Below are 20211 nucleotides of genomic sequence, written 5' to 3' on the forward strand. Positions count from 1 at the left end.
TTGAAAATTCAGTCATTCCTTTTTATTTATGAGTGGATTAAAAACTTTACTGGTCAAGCACACAGAAACCCGCCAATCAGAGTAAAGCACACGAGCTGATTGGAACTTGTTTTGATTGACGCTTGGAGATATCTACTCAACTTTTAACTTTGTGTATTTTTTTTCACCACTGAATTTAACTTGCATGCAAAACTGTTCATAGCAATTGCAGCCAGAAGCCATCATAGCAATAAATTCACTCACTTTTCAAAAACTATTTATTAAAATGAATCATCCTATCACACTATTTAATCTTTGTGTATAATTTAGAGCGGTCTAAATCTCAGCTTTAACAACACACATATAAAAAATAAAAATAAAAAGTCAAAATTGTGATTTAATTAACCTGAAAATGTATCATCATTTTTAAACTGCAAACATCAATGACAACTTTGGTGCTGGCAAGTGACCACAATATAGGCAGAATAATCCATGTTCCTTATACACAATTATAACACACTTCTCTGTGAGACAGGCAGTTGTTGTGCATTAAAGTCATGTAACATACGCCTAGCCATGAATTATTGCTTGGGTCAAAATTCTTTGCCTAATCAGCTTATATCATTCTTATCACTACATTTTTCTTCGGAGTGGAGAAACATCTAAGTGCAGGATTGACACATTATGCATATTCATTATACAGAACAGTGATAGAAATAAATAGTGTATATATTCCGGCTTCAATTGGATTACATCATCTTTCTGTGATGCTCTGTCTGCTCTATTATTCCTCCATGTTCTTGCCATCTCGGCCCACCTTGACGTACACTACAGTTAGAATGATGGCCACGATGAAGATCACGCCTCCGCTCACCAGGTAGGCAATGGGCAGGAAGGGATTCTGACCACCGAACCAGGTCACTGTGGAAAGCACAATTTGCTTCTTGCCATTGAAGTACTGAACAGGGAAATCTGGATTGGGGCGACGTTAAGTACCAATGCATGGATATATAAAAGATAAAAAAAAAAGTAAATATATATATATATATATATATATATATATATATATATATATATATATATATATATATATATATATATATATATATATAGTATACACACACAGAGTCTCAAAAGAGATAGATAATGGAACCCATAATGGCATACGGAATCTCACTGGGTATGAGATGATTTCTTTAGTGCATGAGTGTGTTCAAATTCTTACGATTATTATTTTTATCCATCGAAATAATTAATTGCCTGAAGAAAACAAACCAGCATCCTCCTACCTGCTTGATACCTTTCAGCCTTCTCTGTTATGAACAACAGGCTGCATGTGTGATATATAAAGAATAAACCCCAACGGTGAGTGCAGATAATATTGGAGCAAAATAATGTATGATGTAGTCATGTGATTGTGATGTTACAATAGTTACAAAGATTGTTCCCTTGAAGAAAAAAGAAAGAAAAAAACATGCTTTACTCATTGCATCCCACAGTGAATTGTCAACATGTTGCATTTTTGGTTTATTAAAGAACCTCTGCACTTGACCTCTAAATGTTATAGAGCTCTGACTCTGGAGACTCCTTCCAATATTGCATTTGCTCACATAAGACCTCACCATATTTCAAGTACACATTATGTTGGGGCAAATGTTATTACAACAGGGAAAAAAATAACATTTAAACAAGCTTTTCTGTCAGATATTTAATCAACACCTTATAGCGCTGTATAGTGCTTAGGATACTGTAGGTGATGAAGATGGTGTAGTTGCCAGCAGGCAGGCCGTGTGAGAACTGCGAATGCGCACGGTTGAGAATGCCGTAGAGTTTTTTGAAGTCGGGGAAGGCCGCTTCTCTCATCCACACGATCAGATCATCGTTGATGAAGCCGTTGTTGTTTGGATCAGCAGGGTCGAGGTCATATACCGGACGCTGCCAGTACAACGGCTGAGCTGTTTCTGAGACCACATGAGAGTAGATGAGCTTATATGAGATGTGTGGGCCTGTGAGTGGGAGCGCTCATATACGGTACCTTCAAAGGCCTGCTGGAGTGTCGAGTTGGATTTGGGATTGTGGAACTTAATGTTTTTGTCCGTGTACCAAGTGATGCCCTTCCGGAGGAGAGGAACGAAGATTCTAATACTTTCCGACAAATGATACACCAGACTGAAGGAATCTACGAACCAGAACAAATAAACAAATTAGAATGAGAATGATGGTGTTTTTAAAGCCTATATACAGTATATACACAAGTAGGTTCCCTTGGTTCGATATATACACATATGTAAACACTTTTGTATATACAGATCCCTGTGATTATATTCATTACATTCACAGCATTTGGCAGATGGGGTGAAGGGCCAATGCCTTAAAGAATAAGCTACCACCTCCCTACCTAACACCTCTATTCTTGAAGTAAGTGATGGTCCTTTTGGTGGATAACAAAGGTCGGGGGAAAATGACCAAACTGATTCAAGCTGTCAGAATGATTAATGATTATCGCTATTTATAAGTGTGTTGAGCAGAATCTCAGGGTGCACAAAACACCTAATCTTTGGGTGATTGGGCTACAAAACTGGACAGTTGAGAAAAAAAGTACCAGGTCTACCAGTGGTAGCTTGGCTGTGCAGGAATTTAAACTCATGAACTTCTAATAAAAGGGCCAATATGTTAAGCCCTGAGCTATTACTTCCCCAGGTCCCAATCACACCACTGCATCAGATATATTTCCAGTACACTCACTCTTATTTTATCCATTGTTCCTCATACCAGTATAACCACCATAGTATAATGTATCATCGTTCCTACAAATGAATCTTACCGTTAAACATGCTGTTAGCCACCGCACCACAGGGGGCGATAGGCACACCGTTTTTATCATAAGCAAACGGCTCACAGTATGAAGTAGGGGCCTGCAGGAGACACGGCAAAAAACGAATCAGTCTAATTACTAGCAACAATGGACACGACTGAAAAAAAATGACAACAAAGAAACCGAGCAAAAAGATGATCCGTGGTGTGAGTGCTTCCATATGGACTCACCTGAGGAGGTACATAGAAAAGAGGACTAATAATAATAAAAAAAAACTCTCCGGATCAAAGCACAATTCGTAACAGAAAAGATTGGGAGAAAAGCCGCAGGATAAAGAGAGACGAAGACAAACAGAGACAGCGGGACACCGAGCACCTTCAGGCTATTCTTCCTCCCGACCAGCTGGGCATCGTCGCGGGAGTCCATGTACCTGCGCAGGTTCTGGTGAAAATTAATCAGGCCATAGTAGAAAAAGACGTCCCCCTGAGAGACAGACAGACAGCACAAGCACATCAGCTTTGTTTTTCCTCTCTTTCTGACAGGTGTTCGAAAGAACAACAAGAAACAAGCGTCTACTTCAGCCAAAAACCTGGTAGTCTGCTTTTCCAGCCAACGAACATTCTCGTGATAATTGATGAATCCTCATTGGAATTCCATAAGTGTGGCTGGCAAATTGATAAAGCTCGGCACCGAGTCACCGATGGTAACATCGTTGCTCAGAGGAAACTCGTCACGGAAAATCCATGTGCATTTAGTAAGAGTAGAAAACAGAGGGATGAGCTGTTTCTGTTGGCCCTGAAGCAGAACGAAATGGCTGCGTATGCATTTTTTTCTAATTCAAATTTTCAATAGTCACATACACCTTCATACAGAGTACGACATGTAGTGAAATGCTATTTACGACTGTCCAACATGTAAATAGAAATAGAATCTGAAAATAAAATTAATTACAATTAAAACAAAGTATAAAAAGTATAAAAGTTTAATTAAAGTATAACATGTAACTAGGGGAGTGGGAACTCCGTGGTTAAGGTGCTGAGTTCCTGATCGGATAGTCAGGAGTTCAAGCCCCGTTATCACCAAACTGCCACTGTTGGGCCCTTGCGCAAGGCTATTAACCCTCTGTGCTCCAAGGGCGCCGTATCATGGCCGACCCTGCGCTCTGACCCCAGCTTCCGAGCAGACCGGGATATGCGAAGAACAAATTTCACCGGGCTGTAATGTAAATGTGACTAATAATTTTAATATTCTATTTTAAAAACCTTTTGTCAAATCTATCAAATGTCCTCTCAAATGACTCAAATCGAATGAAACAAATTTATTTTTCTACTTTGATTTATTTTGCTTGGATGGGCTTTTGTTCTCTTCTTCGACATTACTGCAGCTAGTGACCCAAAAAAGAAATCTGTTTTGTTCACACAATTGGCATGACTTAAATGAAGAAGCCACATATTGTTTATTGCCCTCGAAGAGGTGAGAAACTCTGTGAGAAATATGTGTAGATTCAATTTTGGAAAGTGTGTGACAAAGTTATAGCAACAAAATCCTGAGAACTGGCGAGCAATAAACTTTGCACGGTGTCTCTCAAGCTGGAATATACACTTACCAGGAAGGTCTTTGGGACATTGAAGTTGACAGCACAGTTACACGTGGTTGTGGCGTTGGTGGGATATTTGCGCATCTCTAAACAGTGGCCACATGAACCAGAGTCTGTGTAGTCAATCTGGGACAAAAAATGCACAAAATAAAGTATTCAATTCATAGTTATAATGTGTGATGATATCAATATGTAGCAGACATAACTCCTTAACTCCATGGACCTGGCTGGAGATCTGGACTTAATCCACACTCTATACACAACTACACGCTTTCATCCAAACTTCATTGCTGCTACTGAAACTGAATGATTCAAATATTACAAAACATTTCTCAAACACATTTACTGAGCACTTTATTAGGAACACTATACTAATACCGGGTAGAGCTGTTCTACCATATCCCATATTTTATTTGCTGGACTTAGATCCAGTGACTGTGAAGATCACTGACGTACACTGAAACGAGTTTAAAAGGACTTTCGCCTTGTGACGATTCATTTTAATGCTGGAAGTTGCCATTAGAAGATGGTGAATTATGTCCATTAAGGGATGCACATGAAATAGTCAGTGATGATTAGAAATAATGGACCCAAAGTGTTCCATGAAAACATTTCCTGATACAATTATACCACATTTACCAGCCTGGACTGTGGCCACAAGGTAGTTTGGTGCCAAATTCAATCCCTACCATCAGTGTGCTTAAGCAGAAATCAAGATTCATTTTTTAGTCCTCAACTATCTAGTTTTCGTGATCCTGTGCCCACTTAGGCCTCATCTTTCTGTTTTTAGCTGACAGAAGTAAAACATGATATGGTCTTCTGCTGTTGTTTCCATCCACCTCAAAGCTTGATGTGTCAACACATTCGTACAAAGTGGTTAATAGAGATATTGTAGCCTTTCTGTCAGCTTAAACCACTCTGGCCATTCTCAGATGACCGTTTCTCATCAACAAGGCAGCAGAAATGATGCTTAATGGAGTTTTTATTTTTATTGCACCATCCTGAATAACTCTAAAGTGTGTTGTGTGTGAAAATCCCAGTAGCTCGGCTGTTAAATAAATACACAAACCATCTAGTCTGGCACCAACTTTCATGCCACAAACAAAATCACTACTAGGGCTGTAACGATTCCTCGAGTAATTCGATTACAAAAATGAATAGAGGCATATTATTTGGCCTCAATGCTTCATTTAGTACATTGAACTACACACAGAGCACTGTGTTTCCTCACGGATCATTATTACTGACGCACCACCCGCTAAACTCTGAAGCGCTCTGGACAGGAAATCTATAAATTCATATCGAAGCCCTTTTCCACCACATTAAATAAAAAGTTTGCCTAAGTGTCACCCCCTCTGTAGGTTTTACACATTGAAAAGGAAATCTGCTACAATCGAATGAATCACATGGTATCAAACTTAGCCTCTGATCCCTGGAGAGAACTCTGTCTAACAATCAGCTTTGGAGAAGATGGAACAAGACGGATGAAGCAGAGGAGCCTCGCTCATACACCCACACCTACAGCAGGCCAACAGTATGGCTACTGGTGGATGCAGCAGAAATTTTGGATGTTTACAAGAAAAAAATGTCAGAATTACAAAAAATAAAGTTAGAATTGGGAGAAAAAGAAAGTCAAAATAGGCAAACTTTTTTTTTATGTGGTGGAAACGGACTTCCATATGATCCAGCCCAAAGAAAGAGAAAGTTTCCAAAGTTTGGGCAAATGTATATATTTATTTATTGAAATACAGTATCTCACAAAAGTGAGTACACACCTCACATTTCCGCATCCATTTTAGTTACAAAAATTATAGATATATATGCGCACACATAGAGAAACTCACCTTCAGCTGCTGTGTGGTCTGGACTGTTATGAGGAGCCAGACGCCCAGCAGAACACACACTAGAGAGAGGGAGTAGAAGATAGGCAGCACGGTGTGTGGTGTGAGTGAAGGAGACCATGCTGGCAGTCTTTGTTGTTTAAACGCAGAGTTATCAGGCCTTCTGGCGAACGGCCCTGTTCCCACTTGCACCTTACCCATCAACACACAACCCTCACACCCACTGGCTCAATATGTAAAAAATTCTGTAAACAAAAAGAAGAACACAACAGCTATTTCTGTCTCTTCCTGTATTTCATTCCCAGAGTCCTGTGCGTGTATGTGAACCTTGGAGCCTTTGTTACTTATTAACCTCCCAACACACACACGCCCTTCTTACCATTTGCTCTGTATCAAACTGAAACTCCTGTTAGCCACTAACATTATTTTTCATATTTTCTCCCCATTACGAGTGAACGGCTCCTTTCCTAAAGCCTTCCATCATATAGCTTCATCTTTGTGCGCGCGTGTACGATACACACTGGCTCATTAAAGAGGTTGTTATGTTCACGCACACTCCCTGCTGTGACTATAAACACATCATTGAACGCTCATGATTCCTCTCATGCAACAGACACAAGCGTACACATCGTTTGTCCTATCAGATGAGTTTATTTTTGGATCACTCTAGTGGAGTGTGTGCTTCTATGGTTAGACAAACATTTGGGGTTTACACAGCACTAAAATATAGAACAAAGCTTTACATTGAAAAGAAAGAAAATAATCAAAAATACAAAAACAGATCAGATGCGCATGTGGTTGAGAAGACATGAGTAACAACTCGGACTCAGAACAGGGCTATTTTAACAGCTCCTTCTTGACACTTCTTAATGATTCCAGTCTCCAGAAGTTTCAGAAATTCCCCTTTTACCTGCAAAAAAACACACACACAAAATCAAAAGAGCTCGAGTCACTCCACTATATGGACAAAAGTATTAGGATATTTCCAGCCATATGTGTTTCTTCCAAACTGTTATCACATATTTGGAGAGACACAATTGTATAGTATGATGTGGATGCAGGTGAATATCTGTGCACAAAGCCAGCTCTATGAACATATGGTTTCCATGGGAAAGAGTGGAAGATCTTGAGTGGCCTGCTATAGAGCTCTGACCTCAATAAATTAGAAGGTCCTGATCTAGGCCTCCACACCTCACCTACATCAGGACCTGACTTAAGTAATGCAGCACAAATCTTCATAAGCGCAAACTCAAATCTAGTGGAACATCTTCCTAGAAGAGTGGATAACAGCCAAAAAGGGGCTTAATGTAAAATGGGATGCTCCAAAAGCACGTCGCCAAGTGTCCACAAACTTTTGACCACACAATGCATGCACAATAGTTACTAGTTCGGTGCTCGAAATATGCCGGCTCCTGTCTCCATGGTGCTGGATGACAATGCGTGTGTATGTGTACGTTATATAAATAAACTGTTATTGTCGAGTGTCTCTACGTCTCAGGGAAAAACGCGACGCGCACGATCAAACGACTCGTGTATAAAATGTTGACGATCTTAAAAGTCTTAAGGCTGGTGCAATAAGCGGCAATGAGCAAAGTGATTCAGTGTTTGCACATACAGTTCGATATCAAAGAAAGTACGCCAGCGTTTTTTTTTTCCCACCCACCCTCTGTTTACCACGTCTGCGCTGGGTGTGCTAATTCTCTTGGGCTGAGAAAAGAACCGAAAATCTCCTGTAAATGTTTATGTCCAACTCATAGACTTTAAAAGCGCCTATCGATCGCTCGATCCTGTTTTATTCGACGTAATTAAATCTGTAAATCTGTATCCCCCCTCGGAGAAGTTGTGATGTTATATTCAAGCGGGTCAAACGAAGCCTTCAGAGAAAATGTACGCACCCGGAATGAATTTTTAACGAACCTTGTTGATGTTGTATCGGAAAGACACAGAAATTCCTCTCTTCTAAGTCATCCGAAAGACTGCGGTCTAGGAAGTCTTCTATTAAAAGCGAGTGCCGTATGGTTATGGTTTGTGGACGCTTGACCTATAAGATTTCTTTCTTTATTCCACATTTAGTCTCCATTTGCTTTAATAGGAACCTCCACTCTTCTGAGATGTTTGACTAGATTTTGGAGTGTACTTGTGACGTCTTATGCTTATTCGGCCACAGTGTCAAGTAAAATTAGGTAATGATGTAGATGAGGTGAGGATGCCGCACAAATTTTCCACACTTTTCCAGAATCAAATATGCAGATTTTTTTAAACCATATTTAACATCTGGAATAATGATTTTAAAATTGCGAATATAGCATGCGTTACGTTTCAGTCTCTGGTGTATGTCAGAGTAGATGCGGACCCCGGATTCCACTTCGTGTACAAAGGCTGTGTGTGTGAGTGTTTAAAGGCTCTGGCATGAAGGAGCTATTTTATGAGTTGCTCAGTAGCTCCTGGTTCCACAAAGTCAACTAACTGTATAAGACTGTAGAAAGAACAGTACTCAATCACACACACTCCGGTACTCATGGTGGTTCTCACTATCCGGTGTTTTGCATTGTTGGGTTCCCCTTTTGAGTCTGGTTCCTCTCAAGGTGTCTTCCTTATTCATCTAGGGAGTTTTTCCTTGCCACAGTCGCTCAGGGATATATATACATAATTCCCTTTAATTTTTAAGCGCTGTAATGCTGCTTTAAGACAATGTCAATTAAAGGAAAAACTGAGGTCTCTGGTATGCTGCTGCATTTTGCTGATGGTTTTCGAGACCTTCATCATGTATAGGATAGTACATTTTGGGTTACAATGTGCCATTCATAAGCACACAGGCTCACTAAATGGTTTAAATAGACAGGTATAAAGACCCAGGGGGACTTTGAAAAAGGCCAATTATAGTCAGAGCATCTCCAAAATGGGAATGGTTGTGTGGTGCTCCTGGTCAGGGATAGAGAATAGTTAATGCAGTGAGTATGATTGTAGAAATTTAATTCCCAATGGCAGCATCCTCTCCCATATACAGCGCATGTTTGGGAATGAAGAAGGGTGCATGGTTTTGTCCTCTATTTCAAAGTGTCCGCAGATACGAACCCACTTAGCATCTCCGAATTGTGCTGGAATAACAAATCTCAGCTCCACCTTACAACTTCAGGGTTTCTGCAGGTTCCACCAAGTCAAATGTAAGACTTTTTAAGACTGTTAAGAATACAATTTAGGAGCTATAATCACATCTACCACACACGGTGTCTGAGCAAGGCTCAAACACAGCTGATCCCAGTCACCCAGCACACAGCCTGCTCAACAAACTGCCATCAGGCAGATGCTACTGGAGTATTCATTCCAGAACCAACAGGCTGAAGAATAGTTTTTACCCTCAGGCTATCAGGATCATCAACAAACTGTAATACAGTCTCACTGCAGACCACAAGTGCCAACTGACATTTTATACATATTTGCAGTGTTAACACACTGGGACTGCACAATTCTTTCTCAACTTTATCATCCTATAATCATATAACCCTAAAATTCATTTAATATATTATATAATATTATATTAATATATATATAATATATATATTCACACAAACACACACTTCTTACATACACTTGTAAATAATGAAAACTTTCTTATGCCTCATTATTTTTTTTCTCTTTTAATTAATTAATTAATTTTTTTTTATATTTAATATTGCTGTAGTTTGCCTGGAGCCTCACTGAAGAATTTCATTGCACAAACTGTCACTGACATCTGTATATATGACAAAACCTGAAACTTGAAACGTCAAAAACACACACAAATACCTCGTTAGCGACCTGCCTTAACCAAGTTTTTTTCAAGCCAAGTATCGTAAACTTGCACTTCATCACAGCTGAAAAAGGAAACGTCTGTGGTACAATCCAAGAAAAAACAGAATGACAGAAAGCTGATTGGCTGTTGCTGGTTGGTCTCATTTGTAGTTGTAATACAGCTAAAAAAAACAGCAGGAAAATTAAGACTTGTTTGAAACGATTTAAGACCTAGATCAGTGAATTTAAGACTTTTTAAGACCCCACAGAAACCGTGAAACTTTTGGTAACTGATACCACAGAGATAGTTCAGTTTCATCCAGAGGCAGGTTGAAGCGTTTTGGAAGCATTCACAAGGACCAAATTCATAATAGTAATTACCCTAGTAAAAAACCCTCTGCACGAGGGGATCTGATGATGTGATTGATGTGGATCTGCCATTTTGCTTGGAGTGGAGAAAGAATGGCTGCTTTTTCCGCAGTGTGCTGCAGTGTTTAAGTATATAGTTCCTATGCAGAATGTAAAAAAGTTGTCAGGTCTGCAACTGAACACCCATGGAAGATTCAGGAGTGATATGAAAGACAGTGCTCTTCAGCATCACCAGCATGATTTTGGGGAACACGGTGTTCATTTCTTCAGTACAGTTCTAGAGACTTATAGAATCTGTGCCAGGATGCCCTCAAGCTGTTCTGACAGTTGGTGGTGGCGTAGCCTTTAGTCTGTCTGAATCTGGATCGAACCCCGGTGTGTTTTACTCATTTAGAGCAGTTTGTTAGAGCAGACACGAGTACTGAAATCCCACCCGGATCTGGTTTCATTGAACTCCAGCGAATGTTTATTGCACATGAAGGCACAAGGTATTTTGGGTTGCAGCATTTTATTTTTATATTTAAAGATAAATGCTGCTAAACAAAGCAACTGTAAAAAAAAAAAAAAAAAAATGCTTTCCTGGATAGACTGATAAACAAAATGATGTAAGATGAACCAAAAAAAAAAAAAAGATCGCTTATTTCTAAGCACACTTGCAAAAGTATGTGGACGCACATTCATCACATATACACTAATCAGGCATAACTTTATCACCACCTGCCTAAAACCGTGTTGGTTCCCCTTTAACTTCTTCAGCAATTTAAACCACGGGAGCTCATGTGTTGCATGGGACCCACACGGTCCATCCTTCGCTCCCCACGTGCATCAATGCGCCTCGGCTGCCCATGACCCTGTCACTGGTTCACCACTGTTCCTTCCTTGGAGCACTTTTGATAGATACTGACCACTAACCAGGCTGCAGTTTTGGAGATGCTCTGACCCAGTCGTCTAGATATTTTGTCAAACTCGCTCAAATCCGTACACATGCCCATTTCTCCTGCTTCTAACACGTCAACTTTAAGGGAAAACTGTTCACTTGCTGCCTTCTATATCCCACCCACTAACAGGTACCATGATGAAGAGATATTCAGTGTTATTTACTTCCCTGGTCATAATATTATATAGTCAATGTTTTCCTTTATGTCTTCTTGATACCACAAACCTGAAAGCACCAAGTGTCTTTCTATGCTAGAAATAAGAGGCCCAAACTTGTTCCAGCACAATTCCCAAATATAACAATTTAAATATATAGTTAGTTGGAAAGTATTCTGTTGGTTTGCTTAACCTTTGGTGGTCGAGATTCTGTTTGACATATTCGATGAATGTAAAATGTTTTTTGACTGATCTGGATGTTGATTCAATATCCAATTTAATATGCTTACTCTTTATAAGCTTCTTTTAATGTCTGGGTGGGTGGTACTATACCTCAGGTATGTCCACCATCCGCCTCTGTTTTTGGTCTCTGTAGTTCCAGTCGAGCACGAGATATCTCAACCCCTGCAGGCTCAAGCCGTCTGTAAGTAGCGAGGTCAAAACCGCTTCTTCAATATCATCACAGAAATCACTCAATTAAATGTAAAAGCTCTCGAACGTAAATGTCAGGGGAATTTAAAAGCATGCGTGTGCGCTGACCTTTCTCTATCAGGGTGCTTAGTCGGCCTGGAGTACCCACACCGATGTGAGCCACGCTTTTACTTAGCTGCTTCATCTGATCCTCGGCTTTGATGTGTTTGGCGAAGAGCTTTAGGACTTTCGCGTCGCCCTTGAATGTGGTCAGTTGCCTTTAAGAAGAAGGTGGGGTGGGGGAGAGCTTTAACAGGAAACTCAAACGCAAAATTTGTGTGACAGGACGAAAGCTTTTACTGACTTGATGAGTTCGATGGTTCGAAGGGCGGAGCTACAGACGATGAGCAGCACCACCTGGCACTTCTGAGTGTGCTGCTTCTGTACTTTCGCCCACTTGGGACAAACTAAGTTTAAAAAAAAAAAAAAAAAAAAGGAAAAACATGAAAAGCATCATTCAATGACTGAAGAACAAACAAATCGTGCTTCTGACAGACAAGAGCTCAAGTTCTTAAGTTCAGCAGATACTTTTAAAATCCACTTTGCATGACTCACCTTCTTTGAGGTAGGACGACAGGCTGTGCGTGAGGTCGTTACTCATCAGAAAACATGACTCTGAAGAGAAATACAGCACGCGTAAGCACTTTGAGCGGGAACACAGGTCACCATACCGAGGTTACCGAGGTGAACAGAGTCATGGCTGACTGACCTGGCAGATTGAGCTCCTCCTGTTCGATCACGGATCGCGTGACGCTGAAATGGCTCTGCAGAAGGCTCCGCAGGTCAGCCGGAGAACCGGGTGCAGGCTCTGATGTCGCCAACACATCTGTGATGGTCTTCTTCTGAAGGCACAGAGGGATCGATGATTACAAGGCATGACTAAATACCCTGAAGGCTCACCAAATGGGAGCGTGCACGCGGACGGCTAGGCTTTATTATCGCTATTTAATATAATCGTTATCGCAGGCCAGTAAACTGGAAGCACAGCCGAGCGAATATAGAACTTATAAGATGCTGTATTTATTGCCCAGGCATGACCCAGTAGAAAATCATCATCCAGTCCAGAAATTGAATTGGGTGTCTATTGTGGGTAAGAAAAATCTAAGCAATTTGGATTTCCGTTAAATCATTAAGTATTGTGGAATTCCTGCGCATACGATTGCTGCGCTCTGCAGAGTGAGCGCTCAAACAAATTAGGTTTCAAATTTGTTGGTTTCAATCGAACTACTGGATATTGCTTTAGGGCTATGAGATGAAACTGGAAGAGAAAAAAAATTATGTTTGGTGATGTTTTTTGAATCTTTTACTGTTTCCACTGTAGCCTGTATTCCTGCTCTTGGTTGTCATGAGTGGAACCTGAAACAGGCTTCCATCTACATTTATGGCATTTAGCAGATGCCTTATGCAGAGCAACGTACGAAAGACTAACAAGGAATAAATAAACACTGGCTGCAAATGTTGCAAATTTAGGACACCATCAGCCTAAACTCTGTTAAGAAGAATTATAGCATACTTTCTTTATTTATTATGTAAAGACACAAAACAAACAGGGAAAAGAGACTTCTGTAGGGTCTTAAATGTAGTCAAGAACTGTATTGTGAAATGTCCAGGATGGGCCTACAGAGTGCCACCATAGGGTTTCTTTCAGCTCAAACCATTTTCTGTAGATCTCTCATCAATGAGGTGTTTCCAGATCCCTCAGAATCCCTCATTGGATGGGTTTTTTTTCCCCACCGCATCTCTTTGTTTAAACTCCAGACATATGTGTAAATGTGTAAATCCCAGGAGAGCAGCAGGTTCAGGAATAAAGAAACACAGATCACAGTTTTCTGACCTGCATCTGCAACTGTTCAAGTGTTGTGCTACTGCTACACAATTGGCTGATTGCATGAATTCCAAGCAACACCTTTGTGAATAATAGACCTATGTATCGAGATGCACCGCCATGTGTCTAAACCTAAACCCAACATTTTCCTATTCACTAATAATGCACTCTATATAGTGCACCACAAGGAATTCAATATTCAGCCACAGGGAAAATCAGACCCAAATGCAACAGGATACATGTTGAAACTTAACGAGCTCCCAAATAATACTGGTCCTACAATTTCTTCTAAACAAGCCACGACTGCTCTAAACGAGTTACACAAGCCTGAGTCTTCATTAGGTGAAGTGTTGATTGAGACGTGCCGGTGTTTTTCAGTGCCAAGTCCTCCTCACTTACGATCTCGCTACTCGCAGATTTTCACACGTATTCAGTCTCATCTTTTTCAATCTGACAGAGAAACAATGGCGGTCTTCGCGTGTGAATGTGTTCGCTCTGCACTCCTACACTAATGTCACCTGCAGTATGTGCACGCACACCCACCCACGCACACTAATCTATAGTGCGCGAGACTCTGCTGCTGTTGGCAGGTAAAAGCAGTTTCAGTGCTGCTATTATTCCCCGATTTTAAGTCGCTCTTTTGTAACGGCCTTTTAGTGACGTTCATTTTCAGGGAAAAAATTACGATGTGTCATTAGTGAACAAGCTCGGGTCTTTCAGGTGAATGTTAAGCACAGTGCCACACTTTCCTCTTTTTTTTTTTTTTTTTTTTTACAGATATAGGCAATAGCATTATATCAATGGCAATACCTTTATGCGTCTTTAATAATTGCATGAATGCTTTCATGGAAACCTCTTATTAACATCTGAGCTGTTTGTTTGTGTGAGAAAAGTGAGGTGTAAGTTTCACTCTCAGTTCTGAGAATGAGACAATACTGTATATTGCAGAAGGCAATCCATTTTAAAGAAAAACTTTAACATCTACATCTCCTACTATAGGAAAGTACTCCTAAGCTACGAAAAGGATCAACTCTTGATGAGCCCAAGCTGCCGAAAGAGTCGACTCTTGGTAAACCCAAACTGCCGAAAGAGTCGACTCTTGGTAAACCCAAGCTGCCGAAAGTGTCGACTCTTGGCGAGCCCAAGCTGCCGACAGAGTCGACCCTTGACGAGTCTAATCTGCCGAAAGTGTCGACACTTGGTGAGCCCAAGCTGCGGAAAGTGTCGACTCTTGACGAGTCTAAGCTGCCGAAAGAGTCAACTCTTGATCGACCCAAGCTGCTGAAAGAGTCGACTCTTGGTGAGACCAAGCTGCTGAAAGAGTCGACTCTTGGTGAGACCAAGCTGCCGAAAGAGTCGACTCTTGGTAAAACCAAGCTGCCGAAAGAGTCGACTCTTGGTGAGACCAAGCTGCCGAAAGAATCAACTCTTGGTGAGACCAAGCTGCTGAAAGAGTCGACTCTTGGTGAGACCAAGCTGCTGAAAGAGTCGACTCTTGGTGAGACCAAGCTGCCCTCGGTGGAATACGCCTGAGGTTATTTTTGCGACTGCTGCACTCGTAAATTACCCCGGCGTTTAATTTATTCACGTTCACATGCAGCCATTAAAATCTGATTCTGCACTGTAGGATCAGTAGCATCAGTAACACATGTAGGTATATAAAAGATTGAAAAAAATAATAATAAAATAAAAAATTGTGTTTACCTTTCGTCTTTTCCTGGGCTTTTGGGGCTCTTTTGTGGCGGCTTGTTGTGTTTTTTCTTTTGCAATGATGCATTCTTTCTAAAACATAATATGACACCAAGATGATGAACTTCTACATAATCATAAACCTTGAAATCTACAGGATACATACTGATGTGTTCTACATACCAAATGTTACATGAATGAGAATGTTGCTGCAACCTAAACACAGGACTAAATACTGCAGCATGTAGTATTATTATTAGTGTACTTACTTACACACAAAATAATGAGCGATTTGCTGTTTCTACACATGACTAGAGCTACACCGGCCGTGTTCCAGTCTGTCAGAGTCGGTTAACGTCAGTGTGTGTTACCTGTACTGTCTGCTTTTTCTTCACTTTGCTCGTCTCCTGCGTTTGAAGTTTTCTTTTCTTCGCCACTTTCTCCTTAGGCTCTTCTGGTGCTGACTGTGTGTAGTGCGCATCCTCTCCAACTGATTCACCTGGCAAAGAGGAACACACACACATACACACACACACACACACACACACACACACACACACACACACACACACACACACACACACACACACACACACACACACACACACACACACACACACACACTCAATAAACACATTACAAACAGAAAAAAAAACTGCAGCTCCTTTTCATGATGCAAATTTCATTTAATTTCCACTGAACTACTAAAAAACTATTGCATTATTTATCAGCAGAATTATTGGGATTATTTTGCCTTAATAAGGAGGGTTTGAAAAAAAGGGTGTGTTGTAATCCAAGTGTAATCCTACACTGAAAATGTGAAATACATTTATTTTTAAGGAGATTTTTTTTCATTTTTATGTTTATATAATAACTGGGGCATTTTGTTTTATTTGGGGTGTTACTGTTGAAATGAAAGTGTTAAGGGGCTATATAGGAGTTCCTGCTTCACTGAGGGGTAAACATGAGGTGACACTGGACCTGCGTAACGTTAGTGCTTAGCTGATGGGAAGCTTTAAGGACACACTCAGTCAGGAGGATGATTAGAGATAGAAGATTTGCTCAAGCCAACCGGTAGGGTTTTGGGTTACGTGTGGGTTTAAGTGCCAACACGTTCAGGCTGCCACTGTTGGGTTCTCGAGAAAGACCCTTGACTCTCTCTCCTCCAGTGGAACATCCCTGAGCCTGCGCTCGGATCTGACCTGATTTCCTACCAAGCTGGATATTCAAAGGAAGGAATTTCACTGCGCTGCATGGCGTACACTATATTGCCAAAAGTTTGCGGACACCTGGTCAGAAGTAAGGTATGTGATTTTCGAGCACCGCGTCCCACATTTAGTCCCAATTAGCTCTTATGATTCCCTCCACTCTTCTGGGAAGATGTTTGATTTTGGAGTGTGCTTGTGTGGAGATTTGTGTTCATCAGCCACAAGTGTTTTATTTATTACATTTTCCCTTCACTTGAAGGAAACCTGAACCTGTTCCAGCATAACCATGTGCACAAAGCCAGCTCCATGTAGGTATGGCTTACGTGGTTGGTAGTGGAAGATCTTCTATAGAGCTCTGTCTTTAACATTATTGGACAATTTTGAGGTGAATTGGAATGCTGACTGCACCCCAGGCCTCCTCAGCTCACCTCCATCACTCCCTGCCTTGTGTCTGAATGAATCGACACAAATCTCCAGACTCCAAAATCGAGTGTAGGGTTATTTTTAACAGCGAGTGAGGATTAAATGTGGAATGGGATGTTCAAATCTATTAACCACTCACATTTGCTGAACACCAGACCCCAGATTTAGTTCCCATTTGCTGTTATAATAACCTTCACTCTTCTGGGAAGGCTTTTACACTAGATTTGAGTGCAGATTTAAGCTAATTCAGTCACAGGCGCTTTAGTAATGGAGGTCTGGGGTGCAGTCAGCATTCCAGTTTATCCCAAAGGTGTTCAGTAGGGTTGAGGTCAGGAATCTGTGCAGGACACAAACCATAGAGGTCCATGGAGCTTTGATGATGGTGATTCCTCTACATCTGCTGAACTATTTTGTGTATTAAATAGGATTTGTAATGGGGTGAAACATGTGCAGTACATTTTCTGAAACTTTCCATGGGAACTACATCTGGGAAATTGTGGAAAAGTTGGGAATTGAAAAATGTATTTGCAGGAATTTTGGGGGAATTAATTACAAATCTGGAGAAAATTTATATAAACTGTATCATATACAAACAAATATAAACATTTTGTATGCAAACTAATACAAGATAAAAAAAAAAAAAAGACTTTTTATTTTTTTATTTTATTGATTTAATTGTTAGTATAATGTTCTAAGTTTCCAGTCTTAAATTCCTTGGAATTTTTCAAACCTAATGTTAAACGCAGGGGTGCCAATAATTGTGACATAAAGCTGATTTGATTGAAGCTTTGTCTTTATTAAAAATAAATAAATAAATAAATATAAATAAAAAAAAATCATGATCAGTTGAGTGCAAAAGGTAGTTTAATACCCTTTTTCCTTTACCCATCTTTCCACGGGTGCCAATATTTATGAAGCTGTCTGTAAAACTCCAAAACCATTCACCAAGCAAACTTCATTTCCCATGATGCCGTGCGACCAAAAGACACACGTGCAGCTCTGAAAGCAGCATCGTGGTGATGTTTGGTGAGTTTATTCAGCTGTTCCTGGTTCAAACATTTGATTAAAACGCGGAATCAACTTAAACGTCTGCCATAATGTGATGGAAAAATAAATCAAATAAAACAGCGTCATATTAATTTCGAGTTTTCCCTCTGAAAACTGCCTGACTTTAACATGACCAGAGCTCCGAGAACCGATAGAACAGACTGCTTTCTGCTTAGTATTAAAAAGAAACGTGTAAAATAACGATTTTATGTTTCATATACGAAAATTTTAATATTAATAAAAGAAATACCCAAATCTTCGTCTTGAGTCCACCACTCGTCTCCTAAGTCGTCTCCCATGGCTTCGCGTAAACACGTCCATCAATTCCTCAATCGCATTTTCGCAAAACGCTATATCTATAATCCGGATATAATGCGAAATTTCACAATTATTCAGAAAAATAATTGTAATTAAACTCTCGAGTATTAAAAACAAAAACATGAACTATTAAAACAGACTTTTAAAGATACTTTTTCTAATAAGCTGTGATGAATCTACCGATACCAAACTACTGATTGAGAGGATGATTTTCAAATACCTTCGTTCTCCCTATAGAAGCGCACTACATGAAGCAGGATATAATGCGTTCTGCACTCTGTTTGGTGCACTACTGTTTAAAAACTGGTCGATTTGGGATTCACGCACAAAGACGCGGTGGTTAAACGCTAACGGTTTCTCCGTAATGAAGTAAAGGCAGTAGGAGTGTGGAAATGAGGATGACGGTGCTGCCCCTGTTCATCTTTGTGGCCACTCGGGGGCGCTAACTTCTTTAGCTCTTTGCTTCGTGGTGAAAAGGAAATGTGATTGGGACAGAGAACAAACAAACAAACAAACAATTAGTTTGGCTTTTCTTTGCAGTTAAAACACTAAAGACCTTCACACCTTTAATAGTTCAGAAAAACAGATTAAAAGCCTTTTCAGAGTCTAATTAATAGTAGTACTGTTATTTATGCATCACCATCGTCTTCTCTTTCCTCCTACTACCGCAATTACTCTTCCTCATCTTCTTTTTGTTCTTCTCCTCCTCCTCCTCCTCCTCCTACCTATTCTCCTTCTTCTTCTTCTTCTTCTTCTTCTTCTTCTTCTTCTTCTATTACTACTAGAACTGATACCAATACTACTACTACTTTTCTCCTCAATTTTATTCTCTTTTTTCTTTTTCTTCTTCTCCTCCTTCTCCTCCTCCATCTTCTCCTTCTTCTTCTTCCTCCTGTTCTTCTTCATTTTCTCCACCTTCCCCCCCCCTCTTCTTTATTCTTCTTCTTCTCCTCCTCCATCTTCTTCTCTTTCTTCTCCCCCTCCTTCTCCTCCTCTTCTTTCTGCTTCTTCTCCTTCTTCTTCTTCTTCTCCTCCTCCTTCTTCTCCCCCTCCTTCTTCTCCTCCTCCTCCTCCTTCTTCTCCTCCTTCTTCTCCCCCTCCTTCTCCTCCTCCTCTTTCTGCCTCTTCTTCTTCATCTTCATTTTATTTCTAATCTTTTTTATTATAATTTTCTTCTTCTTCTTCTTCTTCTTCTTCTTCTTCTTCTTCTTTAACTTGTAATGTTAAAATAAGTAATTTTTCATTTTTTGCTTCATTGTCGTCGTCTTCTTCTTCTTAAACTATTATTGCAACGACGACTTCTTTTGCTTCTTCTGCTTTTTCTTCTGTTTCTTCTTTCAGCACTGCTACTGCAGCTACTATTTCTTCCACATCTTCTTCTTCTTTCTCTTCTACTACTAGAACTAGTACTTTTTTTAAATTTACTTAGTACTTCATTCTTCTTCTCCCTATTCTTCTCCATAATTTTCTTCTTTGAAATATTCTTCTTCTTCTTCATCTTCATTTTCTTCCTCTTCTTCTTTTTAGTTTACTGTATGTATGGATTTACTTATTATTGTTTTTAAGCATGTAATGATTTTCTGTATTATCATGTGTACACTACTGCATTGAGCCTGGTTCTGACAGGGAGTTTAAGGCCAGTTCTGACAGGAAGTTTAAGGTTGGTTCTGACAGGGAGTTTAAGGCCAGTTCTGACAGGAAGTTTAAGGTTGGTTCTGACAGGGAGTTTAAGGTTAGTTCTAGCAGGGAGTTTGAGGCCGGTTCTG

At 40.1% G+C, this 20211-nt stretch overlaps 3 protein-coding genes across 7 annotated transcripts in view; 1 reads left to right on the forward strand and 2 right to left on the reverse strand.

Annotated features, from left to right (window-relative positions):
- Window positions 1–239: 239 nt before the first annotated feature.
- On the reverse strand, window positions 240–6727 carry tmem30c (transmembrane protein 30C). Of its 2 annotated transcripts, XM_083537134.1 has the most exons (7): window positions 6236–6724; window positions 4401–4517; window positions 3170–3277; window positions 2804–2894; window positions 2015–2158; window positions 1728–1940; window positions 240–951 (listed from the first exon to the last, which is right to left on the reverse strand). In XM_083537134.1, exons 1-7 carry the CDS (start codon window positions 6431–6433, stop codon window positions 764–766), a joined length of 1059 nt encoding a protein of 352 aa, XP_083393260.1. In that variant the 5' UTR covers window positions 6434–6724; the 3' UTR covers window positions 240–763. The 2 variants fall into 2 exon arrangements, with proteins under 2 accessions (XP_083393260.1, XP_083393261.1); XM_083537135.1 differs by lacking the exon at window positions 3170–3277 and having other exon boundaries at window positions 6236–6727.
- A 136-nt stretch (window positions 6728–6863) lies between these two features.
- On the reverse strand, window positions 6864–18833 carry cmss1 (cms1 ribosomal small subunit homolog). Of its 4 annotated transcripts, none has more exons than XM_083537169.1 (10): window positions 18666–18833; window positions 18378–18483; window positions 15821–15948; window positions 15465–15542; window positions 12645–12774; window positions 12491–12550; window positions 12240–12342; window positions 12005–12153; window positions 11798–11886; window positions 6864–7142 (listed from the first exon to the last, which is right to left on the reverse strand). In XM_083537169.1, exons 2-10 carry the CDS (start codon window positions 18424–18426, stop codon window positions 7059–7061), a joined length of 870 nt encoding a protein of 289 aa, XP_083393295.1. In that variant the 5' UTR covers window positions 18427–18483; window positions 18666–18833; the 3' UTR covers window positions 6864–7058. The 4 variants fall into 4 exon arrangements, with proteins under 4 accessions (XP_083393295.1, XP_083393294.1, XP_083393292.1 ...); XM_083537168.1 differs by having other exon boundaries at window positions 12645–12777; window positions 18378–18477; window positions 18666–18829; XM_083537166.1 differs by having other exon boundaries at window positions 12645–12777; window positions 18666–18829.
- Window positions 17961–20211, forward strand: part of il1rapl1a (interleukin 1 receptor accessory protein-like 1a) — a 202291-nt gene continuing 200040 nt past the window's right edge. Inside the window, exon 1 of the mRNA XM_083536983.1 lies at window positions 17961–18106. The gene's annotated coding sequence lies outside the window, so the exon portion shown is untranslated. The remainder of the gene's footprint in view (window positions 18107–20211) is intronic.

The sequence above is a fragment of the Silurus aristotelis genome (genome assembly GCF_946808225.1).
Source record: "Silurus aristotelis genome assembly, chromosome: 3".
Classification (NCBI taxonomy): domain Eukaryota; kingdom Metazoa; phylum Chordata; class Actinopteri; order Siluriformes; family Siluridae; genus Silurus; species Silurus aristotelis.